We start from the raw sequence: 16,594 nt of genomic DNA, 5'->3' as shown, positions 1-16,594 counted from the left end.
TATATATAAAGCCAGACAGTGCTGAAGCCAAGTATGACTGTTAAAAACACTGCAGTTGAAAACTAACGTGTGATTAATGGTCCTATATCTCACTCGCTAAAATAACACTGATTTGAAGCATTGCAGACATAATATAATGGCAACTGAAACAAAAATGCCAAATTACACAGCAAATCTCTGTAGCAAGCGCAGAATGAAACCCTACACAGGCTTCCTAACTCCAGGGAGATCAGGCACACAAAAGGCAAAGGAACTGAACAGTCTGCAACATCACACATGGGAAAACCAGAACAGTAGAAAAACAAATCACTGCCCCACACATCCTGGTTTTCTCTAGCTTTCTCCTAGAGGAAGAAAGCTCGCTCATGTGGACACCAGCGATCCTGGCTCCAGTAGATCCTCTGGATCAGGATGACTGAAGGACAAGGATAACAGGTCGAAAGTGCAGACAGAGCCACTACTTCTGACAGTAATCAGCATATTCACATTGTGAACCTCCTGTGCTTAACTATGTTCTCCACCTTGTCAGCGGAGCAAGGGACATGCCTCCAGAGAGCCATTTCAGATCACCTAATTTAGGGAGGAGCTCAGTTCATCTGGAGAGCTTCCTAAGCTTCTCCACTGGTGGTACTAGAAATCTCTGAATCTTAAAAATCAGAGTGTGGACTATTCCCAGATACAGGGACCAGATTATACCAGAGATCTGGGACTCTGGAAATTCACTGCCTCTTCCCCTAAGCATTCACTATTGGGGACACAGGTATCGGGCTAAGCAGACACTTGGTCTGAATTGTTTCAGCCATTCTTGTATTCGCAGGATACAAAAATAATTTCAAAAGTGTTTGCTTTGTCAGAGGGAGAGAGGAAAATTCATCTAAATTGTCCCACAGTTATCTTGCTTTGTCTCTCAATTACAGCTTTTTTGTCTTTGGGACCTAACAAGCTGTAAAAAGCTGGAGGCACGTGGCTGTCTACTCACTGTTTGTGCTGCACAAACAATGAAAGTTAAGATTGAATTTCTTGTAAATATAAATAGAATGAGAAGAACATATCTGTCTTTGTTTTGCTATCTGAATATGGATAATTTAAATAATTTTCAAACTGACTGTTAAAATCGAAGCGACTGGTAGGTAGGGCCCCACTCACCCAGGTTGTATTCCTGGACATTGCTGATATACCCGTAAAGAGGACAGTGCCCAAAGATGACAAGCATGACGGCGCTGCCGTCTTGCAGGGTGACGATGTGTGCCGAGTGGCCAACAACAGCGTACTGCTCCTTGGCTTTTGGCGTCGCTTGAACCCAGGTCTGGGTGGGAATGTGGAACACCCACAGTTGGCTGGTCACATTCCCCGTCGCATCTATTTTTCCACCATACATGTATATATCATCCTGAAAGAAGTTTGATTTAAAGTGAGGCCGAGTTTTGCATTTAGGAAACGGCTAATAGGTAAATAATGAAGTTATTATACTTTATATTCTCTCAGCCTAAGTTTTTCTCAAGGAGAAACATATCTCCTTCACCAGTCACATTTGATATTGAATGCAATTTTTTTGATATTTTGATCATATTTTGAAAATATTTTGATATTGAATGAATTTGATATTGAATGCACATTGAAGCAACCATGACTGCCAGGGTACGTACCCAAGTCTGTAATTTCAGAATATCTTCAACACACACAATTCACCCTACAGCTGTGTATGGAGGGGAAGGCATGTGAGGGCAGCAGTGACCTCCAGATGACAGACATCAAAATTTAGGTGCCAGTAATGCTAGCTGAGTGTCTAAATACCTATATAAAATATAGTGGAGCCTGGAGAATAATTCAACTGATCAAAAGCAGGGATGGTGTGCCTACTTTTGGGTAAGCTGACTTGCTCTCCAGATTTCACTACCTGTACTGACTATGTCTGTTTTCCCTACAAATGGAGCTCAGAGGCTCCCAAAGGCACCCAAAGTTGGGCACCTTAAGTCAGGTAATTTAATAAGCAACCTGAATCCCTCCCACAGCTTGCAAATCCAAACAGCAGAAGGTAGCTGGTAAGAAATGCAGTTATGAGGGAAACTCCTCTGTGTCCATACACTAAAAGTTTTGCCTTCAAAGTTAATGCACTGAAAAAATATTGGAAAGAAGTGAGCCAGGACTGTTAGGGTTTTAGTAATCATCCTGTAAGAGCTAAGTTCCATAAAGTATCCAGGTTCCTTTGTGAGTTTCTCCAAGCATCTCAGAGTCAGTCATTGATCCACCGAAGTGTGTAGTGCAGCCCTGTTTCCCTCCTGACAAGGTGCCAACGTTTGAAAGGGAAATTCTCTACTACAGCTGGTGCTTCTTGGGAAATTCCTGAGAACCACTGTCCATCAGTGATTGTAAACCCACTGCTGTGCCCTGCTTCTGAACAGTTATTTGTAGAATGCACATTGAGCCTTCACAGGTAGGAATTTCCATCCTTTCAGGTTCTTCAAGTGGTCTATTTGTGAACGTTGCTGTGTGGAGTTTTTCAAGGGTTTATAATTGTGCTTTATTATAGGCTTGCACTGTGATGAGCTAATTAACATTCAAAAACCAAAGGTCAGTAAAGGATTAGCTCATTTCCTTTTCAAAGACTTGGCCGTACTGCTCTCACGTGGCCTGCTCCCACAGCAGGGCATGCAGGCGAGAACTGAGGTAAGAAACGTGAGACAAATCCACTTGCCATTTCAGATGCCAGAAGAATAGATTCACCTATCTACTGCAGAAGCACAGCAGGCTCCAAAAATCCCTAATTCACATGCTCTGCTTTGCTGCCGTGGAGAACAGAGCTCATAAAAATATTTATGTGGTCTACGCAAACGGCATTTGAGGAACCAGCTGAACTCCAGCAAACTCTAGCCATCAGGCATTTCTTGCAAACACAGACAGTAATAAGGAAATAATGAACTCACTGACCTCAGTCAGCCTTAAAGTCTCTGAGAAAAGGGCAAAGAAGGAACACACAAGCAAAAGCACTACAGACTTCCTAGGACAGCAGTGCAAGGATGCCCTGGAGTACAAGGAAACAGACTGGTATAACCATGGACAAGCCTCTGAATGACAAACGCTTCTCCCAAAGCAAGACTGATCTGTCAGAGGGTTTGGGTAGGGGGGGAGAAGAAGGGGAAATCAGCTGGGAGGCGAGTCTGCAGCACTGAACTTACCTTATATAATGCCAACGAATGACCGTATCTCATCTCTACTGAGTTCACGGTGTTGTCCAGTGGAAGCCACTCTTCAGAAATAAGATCATACCTATATAATAACAATGGAATTAATTTTCTGAGAAGTAGACATTAAAATTGAATAAATTATTGCTTGTCCTTTGCAGGATTTGTGGGAAATCATTTACCAAAAGTCCTACCAAGATTTCAGTATGCACAAAGCCCACAGAGACTACTTATGGATTAAAAAAATCCAGTCCAGTCTGCTGTTACTTAACGTCCACATATTGATTTGCTTTTCCCTGCGTTTTCTTTCCCATGCAAACCCAACAGCTAACGCATTGTCTATTAAGCTGTGACAACTTACACCACATGATCCACCCAGAAAAGTAGAAAAAAAAAAACCAACTTTACTCTAAGCTCAAATAAGTTCCAAGTACTTGATGAAAAAAAAACCTGCCAGTGTTTAAAAGGCACTTTTTAATTATGTCTTTGTCACTCAAGCATATTTTTCCTGTGAACCTGAAACAAGATAAACCCTCTGCCCTGAAAATGGCCTGTGGCTTTTTAGATAAAAGAATGACGTATACCTGACAGGCTTACAGCTTTATAAGATAAAATGATCTCTGAGAAAGTGTTCAATGAAGCCACAAGGTATCTGTTGAAAAATCAGGCATGACTTTGAAAGAGTAAATTGTGGATGTGATCAACAGCTATTCTGCAACTAAATGTGTGCATTTTCAGCTCCTCTTTAACTTCCCCTACAAGAACCATTACCTTTGGACATGAGTGCAGAACAACAGCTTGCACTTAGGTCCATTAAAGTGAGGTATATAGGTATCCCTGGAGAAGAAAAAATCCAGCATTTGCCCAGATCTGCCCAAACACTATCAAGCTCAAGAGGAAGCCTGAAATGTTGGGGTTTTTATGGGGGATTTCCATGAGGTACACAATTATTATTTGATATCTTAGTTACTGTTAAATCTCCAAAACTAACTGCATAAATGTCATCATCCTCTATGGTATTTAGAGGTTTGGTACCCCATCCACGATGCATAAACATCCACAATAATCAGTATGTATTAATTAAGGAGCCGAACACTCTCAAGTCACACAGATGTAATACAAGGAAGGGCTAGTAACACTGAAACAGAACTACCCTCTTTGAATACAAGGCCAGATACAATTTAGAAGCTGGCCTTAACAGCATTTTTCCACATCTTAAATGTGAGTCTAAGTTTTTATTACTGCTGTTTTCCCCTGGAGATGGAGCATAGGCCAAAGCACAGCATGTCAGATGGCTTTTTCTAAAAATAATTCTCAAATCTAAGTTCCTCTACTTAGACATTATTATCTAGGTTTATACTCACGCTAAAACCTTCTGAGAGTCAGAATGATTGAAGACATAGCCTCCAACAATCCACATTTTATTGTCATGGATTATGGTTTTGTGAGATGCTCTTGGAAGTTTTGGAAGAGAGTATTCCTCCCGGGTCCAAAACAACTGGTTTGCAGGAACAGGAATTGAACAGCCAGGACCTGGGAAAATAAAGTTTAAAAATTAAATTGATTCTTTCCAAAGCCTGTATTTCAGCTGAGGTCAGTACCCTGCACCACAAGTGACAAAGATGGTATACAGACAGGTAATAGGTGGATGCTCTGATCTTTGTTTCCTTGCTCACACCAGCAATCTGCAATGGACCTGGTGTGTGATTTCCCAAACATAAGCACCTACTTCGAAGTCTAAATTGTCTTCAGAATTAAAAATTGTTTCCAGACTATGCGGTTCAGGGATGCAGCAAAGCTGACACTCTGCTCTGTTCTCCCCCTCCACGATTACAGGGGGGCACAGTGCAGACCCCTCCCCACTCCACGCTAAGAGGCTATCTTCCCGCATTTATCTAGCTACCGTGTGCCCACAGAAGCTGCAACACAACCTGCAAAAGCTTCAGGAGACCTGCTAAGCAGCATGCTATAAAAACCCCAAGGGTCCACAGCTATCTTTCCCTCTTTTCATTCCTTTCCTTCCCAGCAATATGTTTTTGTGAACTGCTCACTTCTCACTTTTTCCTATATTTCTGCTGCTCTTAAAACCAGCTTCTTCACTGCCAGGTTTCCCTTCACAGTTCCCCATGGAATTGTCCATGCTGTCACAACCAGACTCCAGAAAAGCATCAGGAGATGCTACACTGCAAAAAGGGATGTGGTCTTCCAGCTGAGTACAAGCCCTGAAGTATATTACCTGCAGCTGGTTTTATACCTGAAAGAGTATGTGCTAGCCTCAGTACTGGGTGCATTCTCCTTAGGATGCTCATTTTACTAACCTGGGTTCTTTCCACACAGTCTGTTTTTGCAGCATAGCTGAGTACTGGTAGCAGGTGCTGCCAGTGTTGTAGCTGGTTGCATTTCATATGAGACCAATTCTTGCCTGTCAGTATATCTTTGTAAAGGAAACACCTGTTTGGTACAAACTGTTGCCAAGACTGGCATGGCTGACCAGTATAGCCAGACATGAGAAAAAGGCATTTTGTGTGTTCAAACAGGTTAACTACTGCCACCAGGCTCAAAATTTGCCTTAGGTGCACAGGAACAAAGTTCAAAGTTTTTGTGTGATGCCTTTGTATGGTAGCATAGTTGCTTTTAAAAGCATTTGTTACAAATTAAGTATGATCTTTTGATAGAAAAAGGTAGATACTCTATGTTCCTAGCCAAATTCTAATACTTCTCAAGGAGAACATCCTCAAATGCTCCCAATTAAACTGCAAGAGCCATACACAGAAAAGGCATCCAAGAGCTTCTCTATGTTAATCAGAAGACTTACCTTGCCAACCTGCAAAGCACAAACATGCCTTAGTATCATTAAAGTTGCAACGCCCCCTCTCAGGCGCCCCACAATCATCTGTGCAGTAGGGAATATCACAAGCTTCTCCCTTCCAGTATTTGGCACATTCACATTCCAGAGCATTGCTGCTGTTATTAAGCCTGCACTCTCCTCGGCCGGAGCAATTATTGGGACACATATTGAAACTGTGAACATCAGAGAAAGAAGGTTTGTCAGTAATGAAACAGATGCCCAAGCTGTACCTCTTATTAATGAATACAAAAGTGATGTCGAACAGAAGTTAATACAGCTGTCTGTTAACATGCAAACCAACGAGAGTCACTCATCTAGAACCTGACGTGATGGATCTGTAGAGATTTGTTCTCTTATCAGAGCTGCCTCAGTTAACGAGTTAAACTTAAAACTCCTCTGAAAAATTTTCAGTATGATTTTTAGCCATTTGTAATGCAAATGAATTGCCTTAAAACACTCCAACAGTAAGTGAAGAACTTAATCAGCGCATAAGGCTTTTGTGGTGTCTGTGCAATTTATACTTAAACTACTCACAATTAGGTGCTATTCTGGGATCTGCTTACTAAGGGAACACACTTGAGATGAATCCCAAGCCAAAGATGTGCCTGTTTTGAATAATTTCTGACTTCATACAATCTGGAATGAGCTGAGGCAAAACCAGATACATCCTTTGTATTTGGTGAGAATCCAAATTCAAAGACCCTATTCAGTTCCAAATTTCAGTTTTTGCCAGTGTATCAACCAGTGTAACTCACAGATGGGGATTACTACCCAATATTCTCACTGTCATGTGACAGGTGGAGTCACTGCCTCCAAGATCATAATTTCACAAGTGCTTGTGAAGTACCTATGTCCAGTAGAAACTATAAAGACTGTTAAACTGAATAGAAATAAATACACCCTTTTATCTACTTTCTAAAAAAATATTAGGAGGAAACCTAATGACCAGAACACATAGAAGAAAAAAAAAAAACCCACAAAACAGCACTTAAAAATGGTTTGAAATGATAAGACAGTGAAGATATAAAGTAATATTAAAATCTCTTAAAGGAACTTAGAAACAGCAGGTTATTCCTTAAGAGAGTGTCTCTATTGTATTGCAATGGTGCAATACCCACAGCTGGTGGTAGATGGTGTCATGGTTTATGGTATCAGCCAGACTGAAAGTGATAACTGCTTCAGCTGCTAGGTTTCAAGTAACTTTGCAAAGGCTCTTCATTTTCCTCTGGAGTTTTCAAGGGGTGCTGGATGCCCCACATTTTTCAAAGAATCCACTGTATATTTATGTGCTTAATAAGGATGAAAGCACCGAGACTGATATTTAAAAACTAAGCACCTAATTTTAAGGAAAACTCAATTTTTAGCAAAAAGTCAGTTATGTCCAAGGATTTTGCAGCTATTTTTTTTTAAAGAGAGGTGAGAACTTCTGCAAGTTACACCCAAATTAAAATCTCCCAGTGCAGTGCAAACATACTTTCTATCTATAGGAGCAAAAAATGTAAAGCCTATGATCCCCACCAGAAGCAAGAAATACCATCTCTGCTTTTATGTCCACACTGAGATCATTTACTTCAAAACAAAACCCTTCTTAAGAGCTGTAGGTGAATTAGGGAGTACCCTAGAATTATTTCGAAAAAGCTTACCAATGAGGACCTATAAAATTTAAAGTACAAACCAAAGAACGTAACAAAACCCTTCCAGACTAAAAAGAAGCCAGATTAAGCGATGCAATCCAAGGACTAAGAAAGAGCATCCCAAACAAAATCGCTAGAGGTTCCTCAAGAGTAAGTGCAGCCCAGCATCCCAAGTGAAATGTGTGCTTATGCAGAAGTACCTCGCAGACTGCATAAGAGCACACACATGCACAACACACATCACTTCTGGCTGACGGAATACTATCAATCACATCTAACATAAAATAAATAATATGATGTCTTTTTGAGCAAACGTTTGCCTACGCTTACAATTGACAACTGAACATGATGTTGAACACATTACAGTTATTAGCCATTGCAAGGGTATAATAAAGATAAAAATCTAAATTCAAAGTATCTACTCATAATTACATGCTTCGACAGCAATTGCTTATTTCAAGACAAAACTGAGAAAAGAGGAAACCTCCTCTTGCTCAACCTGCAACATCACTCTGGAGTGGTATTACTTACTTATATGTGATGTTAAACCCTGTTAAATTATAGGCAGCGTCACTGAAGAAATGCAGAAGAGCATATCCAGAAGTAGCTACAACTTCTGGTACTGTTTCGTTGCTATCTTTCTCAGGAACAATAAGACCACTGAAAAAGAAAAAAAAACAGAAAAAAAACAAAATTATGTTAGAAGTAAAACAAAAGGGAGCAAAGCAACAATAGTAAATACACCTGTATTAATAAAATAATTGAAACTCAAGGTATTTATTAGCATCTATTTGAAGTGTAATGCATTTGCATAAAGTAATCATCATTGTCATAGAGCAGTGTCATCAGATTGTTCTTCTTCAGCAAAACTCATTAAATATTCAAAAGAAAATGTCTTTACATTGTGAGTACGGATAGTCAACCAACCCTCGAAACAAGCCCATTCTCAAAGGCGTAAGAACCCTCAAAACACTCTCAAAGATAAAAGAGCATTCTCCAAGGACCAGTTCAGTAAGCTCTCTTGCTTGGCTTAATTATCTGCAATACAGTGGCCATGTTACTGACCCAGGAGCACAGACAAATTGGGATGTGGAGGCTATCAAGAGTAGCATTGCAACATGCATGACTGGTCTAAAAGAAGGAATGGTTGCAAAAAGAAAAGCAGACAGAAAACCCTGAAGTACTGAACTTGGCTTTTCTGTAAGATAAATGTATACTGAAAGTATTTAACCTGAGTAAACCTGAAATTGTCTAGAATTCTATTCATTCTTACCAAACACCTACTTTTCCTCCCTTCCTATTCTGCTGTGATTTAAACAGGACCCACTCCTAAAACAAGGTGGCATGTTTGGAAACAGAAATTAGCGTGTCCAAAAGGCATAAAACTTGCTGTACCAAGCCAAACTAAAGGTCTGCTAAGACCTGTATCTCCTCCTGAGTATGGGCCATAGCAAATGCTTGGGAAAGACTCTGACAAATAAAGCAAGTACAGAGCATTTTGGTGATGTGTTATCCAGCTTCCAGAAACCCACAGTTCAGGTGCTTTGACCTGGAGAATGCATCCAAGTCCGCACATTTAAATAAACTATTCATCGATACTTCTATTTCCCTTCTCAACAGCTTACATCCTTTTCACCTGGAAAATCTGCACAAGGCTGGTCACGGTTTAACTCCACAATGACAAAGGACTTCTTCCCCTCGCTTTACATGTGTTGCGGGGTCCTCACCACTGCTTCTTGGGCTCCTCCTCTGTAAGTACAATCGCATTTACTCATCACCTTCCGGCCACCCACTCTTTCATAAAGCTCCATCTGACTCATCACATCCACATTTGGTGTCTTTTCTACCCTAAAGGGCTGTCACACTCACTATTCCCACCTCTTTCACTGCCTCATACTTCTGAACACCTCTGGCTGTTCCTCTACACCCTTCCAGGTTCTGCAAGATCCTCCTGCCTTTCAGTTTTCCAGGGTCAGCAGAGAGAAGCGAGGATGGTGGACAAGACTGTTTACAGTGTTCGAGATCAGCCACAGTACAGATTTATAGAATGGTTTGCCAAAATAACTGGGGTAAGCCAACAAGGAGACTAAATGTCTCTTGAAAGAGTAACTACTACCTATTTACCTATTGCACAAAATAGCTTCTATCTGAAAGGGAATGTTTATTCTTCTTTTAACAGAAGCCTGACAACAACAAAACAGTCAATTCCTCCCTCATACAAAAGATGTAAGAGCAGATATAAACTTGAAGTCTATCAAATTTATTTTTTTGAAAGCCTTTACCTACACAAAATGCATTGTCTGTCACCACCTATTCATAGTCAGTGAATAGCTGGTTTCTTGTACAGAACCAGCTTTCCCCCAGCCTCAGTCCTATTTTCAAAGGTTGAGTCGAAGCTTTCTGACAGACTCCAAATCCCAGAGCAGAGTGTGTTGGGCAGGGAACCAAAGTCAGCTCCAGGACTGCAGGCAGGCAGCAGCTCCCCTGGGAAAGCAGCCGGGACTGGTTTCGTGTCCTGTGACTTCTGAATATCTGAGGGCACCATCAACCAACAAGCAGTGATGAAAATAATTTTTCCCCCTGAAAAGAACTTAACTTTTCCTCTTTTCAGATCTATTCAGAACAGAAAGAGCATGAGCATATGTTTGAAGACAGCTCCCTAGGACACGGTAAACGAGTTTCTACACTGAAGGAAAACACAGATATCCACAGCAACCCAATTCACATCGCCTGTAAAGCAATTCTTTGTGACCTGAATTTTTCTGTCTCCACGATGCAATACAATGGTGTGCTCAAAGAATAACAGACACACCCAGCAATCCTTTCCAAAAGCTTTTGCTGTAAAAGTTGAGGGTGTTTGTACCAGGAGTAACAGATGAACTGTACAGTGAGTGGCCCTTCCTGCACAGTAAGTCTTACTGTGGACAAAAAGATATACTTCAGTTTACCAACATGCCATAAAAACCCAGTAACATGACCCCATGATTTGGCTAAACAACTCCAGCACATTTGCTGATACGTAGCTCAATAAATATTTCCCTGTGAGAAAGCCAATTTTTTTTCCTCTTTCAGATGTCAAGGATATGCGATTAAAAGGCAAAATCCACACTGCTTTTTTCTCCACGTGTAAGAGGTGCTTGTTTCATGCTGAAATTTGAGACTTCAGATTACCTCTCCCAAAAGACCATCTCACGCAACACCAGAGGACAAAAAGTCTCATAAACTTCTCTTTGCTATTTGGTTTATAATTTTCCTTTGTAATGCGAACTGTAGGACGGTACATCTCTGCCACAGGAAAACAGACATGTGAATATAATTCAGGGTAAGGCAAACTACAGCTCAGGGACAAGAGAAATTTCCTTTGTTCTGGTTTATTCTTCTTCAGGCTTGTTCTTGCAGCACTTATCACTGATATTACAGGGCAATCTAACTGGAAGGCCCTGGAGGGGAGAATAATGGCAGCACAGAATGAAAGTACAGAGTGAATAGCAGTAGTGAGAGAAGACAAAAATCCCCCCCAATAACCTTTGCTTATTTAAGGACTAGCAGAGGACAATGATTTGTTTTCTCTTAGAAGTCTTGATTTTGGGATTTGTTTGGGAAGAAGGCAGGTACCCCCGCAGTGGATGCTCTCACCACTTTTCACATTTGCTCTTTTCCTTCCATGTTTTTCTGATAACTCCTACATAAATACACTAATTTAATTAATTATATATTAAATATACTAAATTATCCTACCTACACAAATTTAAAACAGCCTGATAACAGACAGACTGTCACTTCTTCCAGAGAAAACCATTAAGAGAACACAACGCAACAATAACAATCAGGTCCTTGAAAGGCTGAACCTCGAAACCCATGAATAAATCAGTGTGCACAGCATCATTTTGAATAAACCAGCACAAACAGAATTTACTTTATCTGCCATGAAAAAAAAATCCAATAGGCAGAATCAGAATGATAAAGGATTATGCAAACCTTCCTTTAAACTACAAACCAGAATCTCTCAGAGACTCTGCTCTGGCCAAGATTAGCCTATTTCACAAGGTACTGCTTCTATTTCTTTTTTATAAAGTTTCAAAACATTTTGCAATCATCACTACTCCAAAGTAAATAAATACTCCTACTCACCTAAGCTGTCCAATAACAATTTCTTAGACACTGAAAGGCAAACCTCTGTTTTTCCCTGAAACAAATTCTGTTTTCTGTGTGCTGGATTTGTAGTGTCAGTGGCAGAGTAAAAAACAATATCCAGGAGACCCAACTCCTCTATCACCCTGCACACACCGCCTGCCTTGCTCTCTCCCCTACACCATGTAAAAATGGGAATTATTTAAAACAAAGGGTATCTCCTCTATTACTTTTCCTTGATTTGCTATGCAAGCATCATAGTAATGGTGTATTCATTATTTTCTCCCTAGACACAACCTGCTAGTGTGCCAGAGATCAAAAGCCTAAGAAGCTTTACTGAGCAGAAAACAATCAAAAAGAAAGAAGATGGGAGCCACAAAAGGCAAGGGTGAAAATACAGAGTGCAGATCACAGAGAAGTGAAAGGATAAAGGTGATACTGAAAAATCCGTAGTACATTGGCTTCCCAATATATCAAAATACAATGCAAAACAATTCTCCTCAAATTTTTAAATATTTTCATCCATCTAGACACACATGTATGCAAAATAACATCATTTATCCCTTATTAAAAAACAGTCCATGTACCTCACCTATATTCACAACTACAAGAATAAAGACAAACCAAAACACAGAAATTACAAGAGACTAAAAATCAATCAATGCCAAAAAAGAAAAGGGGGGGGGGGGAGGACGGGGGGGGGGGGGGGGGGAGTGGAGCGGGGTATAAGGAGACATCTCAAATATAATCCCTTAAAGGAAAAGCTGTGATTCTTGTGCAGCAAGATGGCTCCTAAACATGGATTTTTAAGGAAACAAAGCAATTACAATGACACTTATTTAAATAAATAAATAATAATAAAAAAAGAAGACTCATCATTGAGAGCTGGCAACATCCCGAAGTACAAGCTTTTTTGACGCCATCTCCCCTTGATGCACTACTGGCAGACCCAGGTGCTGCAGCCCCAGCACAGGGGAAGGCTCCCTGCCCGCAGAGCCCTCCAGATCAAGGGGGCTTGCCCTAAAAACCTCCTCAAATCTCAGATGATACTCTTCCTTCCAGAGACAGTAGAACAAGGACAAACCATACACATATTAAAAGGTGTTTCATTAGCCACTCAGTAATTTTAATCATTATGCCACATGATGAGTGTGACTGTAAAAGAATATGGACTGAGAAGCCTCAAAAGAAGTAATAACTTTTTTTTTCCATTACCGTGAAGAAGCACTCTGAAAGTTCAAACGTTATTTTAGTATCTAGTCCTGGAGAGACAGACCATGCTATCAGCCATGGTGAAAATACTTTTTCTTTTTTTAAAACCTAAGACTGTTGTTATCACTCAACACCCAGGAAGCTCAGTACAAGATACTTGAACTAAAGAGAAAAATAACATTCTTCTGTCCATCAGAAACAGTTTAAGAACCCAGAAAGTGAAGAACTGAAAAAACTTTCTGCTCTAAGCTTCCTTTATAGGCCTTGAATTAACTCAGAGGATTTATCTTTTTAAAACTCTACACTGAAACTCTCTTTGTCCACCTTGTCACATTGATGTGGTGTTTTTGAAGGGGATTACAGGTTTAGCAAACAAAAGCAGTTTTGATACAATTAATTTACATTTCCCTAAGAAATCTGACTTTTAATCACAAAGACATTTTGATTAATCAATTCTCACACAGTCCAAGGATCAGCTGGCTCACTGATGGGGTCACAGAGTGAATGTGAACAAGAGAACATCATTCAGTAGACACATTTCTAGGAAAACCCCAAATACATTTGCTCTTCACCTTATACCAATCCCTTTTTTTTAAAAAAAAATGCTCTAGAAGTTATTGTGGATGCAAAGAAAACAAATAGAGCAAAATAATAAATACTTAGAGGACAAAAAGTCAACTGAACTGAGCATGTGTGCATGATGACCGTATTGCAACACAGTCCAGCACTGGGTTGTAATATAATATATCCCCTATCCTTGGAAGTGGAATAAAAACTGATTTGGGAGGTGATGGCTGATGATGTGCTGAGTGCCGGCTCCATCACAGGAGGGTAAGAACACTGACAGAGGAAAAACATGGTTACACGCATCAGCAAAGCACACCCAACGCATACCCTGAAGCAAACAGAGCAGTAAGCCTTAAGCATTAAACGGTCCCTTCATCTTCTTTACCAACAGCATGTACACCTGCACCTCTTTCTCTGCATATACCTGTCAGAGGCAAGGGCCACTTCTTCCTGTAGGTCTGTATAAGATCACCTGTAATTGATTAGCTCCTCTGGATTTACTTGTAACACAAATAGTACCAATGCAACATGTTTTTTGTACCTTTCACACTATAATTAATCCTTATTAGCATCCCCCCTGCTGTTATCAGTTGATCATTTGCTCTACGCAATATAAGACAAGTTGATCATGAGGAGTAAGCAGGGTTTGCAGGTTAGTTCAGGAAGGACACGGAGCATGAAGCAGAAGAAAGAGACAGTCTCTGCCTGTGTCCATGGCAGCATTGTGGGTGACAATTTCTGGCAAAGAATTGAGGGATCAAAGAAAAAAAAACAGAAGGGGGACAACCATATGACAGATGAGGAGAGGCAGGAGTGAGCTTTGTTTAGCCTGGAGGAGAGATGGCTGAAGATGGGGTGAAATCTATTTGGTCTCTTCTCCCAAGTAACAAGCAATAGGATGAGAGGAAACAGCCTCATGTTCCGCCAGGGGAGGTTTACACTGGATATTAGGAAAAACATCTTTAACAAAAGGGATGTCAAGCACTGGAACAGGCTGCCCAGGAACGGGGCGGAGTCACCATCCCTGGGGATATTTGAAAGACATGTAGCTGTGGCACTCAGGGACATGGTTCAGTGGTGGCCTTGGCAGTGCTGGGTTAACAACAGGATTTGATCTTAAAGGTCTTTTCCAACCTAAACGATTTTCTGATTACCTACGGAGAGATTACAGAGGAAATAGCACTAGAGGTTTACAGAAAAAGGACACGTGGCAACAGACACCGGTTAAAGCAAAGGCAATTCTGATTAGGTATTAGTTCAAGATTCATTTATTATTATTGTTATTTTTTAACGTGAGTGTGGCCAAACACTGGACTACTGGCCCAGAGGATCAACAAGATCTCCTTCCTTAAAGAGAAATTCACAACTTGACTGGGCAAAGTCTTGAGCAAGGGCCTGATCCCACTCTGAAGCTGGCCCTGCTGTGAGTGAGGAATCAGACCAGGGTCCCTTCCAATGCAACTCACCCCACATCCTGTGCCTAGCTCAAATCTGGGTATACAAGTGTCATGCTTACCTGCAAACAGTGAAAGGAAGGTGAGCTGCTCCTGTTTTCTGAGGGTACAAGAGCTCACATGGAGGCATGACAGAGCAGACAGCACAGCAAGCACCATCTGGCACCCGTGTCATGGTTTAACCCCAGCCTGCAACTAAGCACCACACAGCCTTGTGCCAGCTGCTACGAAGAAAGTTAACTCTATCCCAGCCAAAATCAGCCAACCCAATAGCAACTATGGGGCGCTTCTGAGCAGTCTCAGCCCCCAGAGCCCAAGTGTGGGGCCACAGCCAAAGGTCTTGCACAAGAACGACTGGTTTAGAAAAGGAAACCACCCTGCCCCGACGAGTGCAAAATGAAAATAAAGGTGGAAAAGCAGCTCCAGTAAATGTTTAACATAGAGTAAAGTATAAAACAAAACCAACAAAGTTTACAGATGATGAGTGTAGTTTGTCTGCTTCAGATTTCTTCATTCTGTGGAGACAAATGCGCTCGATTTCCATTTCCTCCACATGTGTTTATCTCATTTTTGAAGTGGCACATTTACAGTCTCACATTGCCTATGATCACAGATATAAACCAGCAAAAATATTTTTAACCCCGCTTAGCAGAAAAAAAAGCTTCATGTACAGGACCACACTGCCCCAGGGGCACTCAGACTATGAGGAGTTTAGTAAACAGTTTATGAAGACACTTGGACTGTGTAAATGTTTGCATTATGCAAATATTTATCGCAGTTAAAAATTGATAAAACCAATTTAAAGTTTCTCCATAGTCCAGCACTGAGGATTTCCAAGATCATCTTATATTCAGGGTAAATACCATACTGTAAACAAACATAAGCAAGCATCAGAAGGTCAAGAAAACAAGAGGAAAGCAGTGAAGGAAGTGAGGGCTCAGGCAACTGCTGTAAAAAGACAGGGACACAACAAAACCTGAGCTTTAGGGAGGAAAGAATTTACAGTGTTTATCAACAAACTCGGAAAGTTTAGTGTCCAACCATACAAAACTCAATCTTGCAAATCCCCTGGCATGGTGCAAAAATAGTGAACAGTAAAATACAGTTACAGTTAATATTAAAACTTAACATAAGCCAAGAAAAGAGATAAAACATGAACACTGCTCTTGAAAATTTCTAGTGCATTTGTATCAGAGAAAGGTATTTTTCAACAGGTGCTTTTTTGCACTTCATCAAAATTACAAGCATCTGCTGTTTCCTGAACTTGGTTTACTGAACACAACAGCTCACTACTAATGAAGATGAAATTCAAATGTCATATAAAGAAGCAATTAAAAAAATAATTTTCCTACCTCAAAAATGTTATTGTATTAAGCTCATGCTTGCTTGTCCTCAGGCACAGACTTCCTAGTGATTTACAGATGATTTTAAAATCTGAACCGTAATTGTTAATGCTGTGAACTACTTATAACCTCAATTTAAAAAGCCTATTAATTTTTGGAAAACACACAAGAAACTGCAGGCACAAATCATGATCATTTCACCTTTTCAACAGTATATTAAAAA

At 40.5% G+C, this 16,594-nt stretch overlaps 1 protein-coding gene across 2 annotated transcripts in view; it reads right to left on the bottom strand.

Annotated features, from left to right (window-relative positions):
• ATRN (attractin) overlaps positions 1-16,594 on the bottom strand; it is a 156,771-nt gene that overhangs the window by 99,175 nt on the left and 41,002 nt on the right. For both annotated transcript variants that reach the window (XR_008822673.1, XM_056344292.1), the window contains exons 4-8: positions 8,196-8,324; positions 5,998-6,203; positions 4,547-4,715; positions 3,177-3,267; positions 1,147-1,390 (exon numbers count right to left, since the gene is read on the bottom strand). Coding sequence is in view for 1 of the 2 variants with exons in the window: in XM_056344292.1 (XP_056200267.1) it covers positions 1,147-1,390; positions 3,177-3,267; positions 4,547-4,715; positions 5,998-6,203; positions 8,196-8,324 (839 nt within the window). In the remaining variant the exon portion in view is untranslated. The remainder of the gene's footprint in view (positions 1-1,146; positions 1,391-3,176; positions 3,268-4,546; positions 4,716-5,997; positions 6,204-8,195; positions 8,325-16,594) is intronic.

This window comes from Falco biarmicus, chromosome 1, assembly GCF_023638135.1.
Source record: "Falco biarmicus isolate bFalBia1 chromosome 1, bFalBia1.pri, whole genome shotgun sequence".
Taxonomy (NCBI): domain Eukaryota; kingdom Metazoa; phylum Chordata; class Aves; order Falconiformes; family Falconidae; genus Falco; species Falco biarmicus.
Note: the sequence above shows the minus strand (reverse complement) of the source record. Positions and strands in the feature narration are given on the sequence as shown.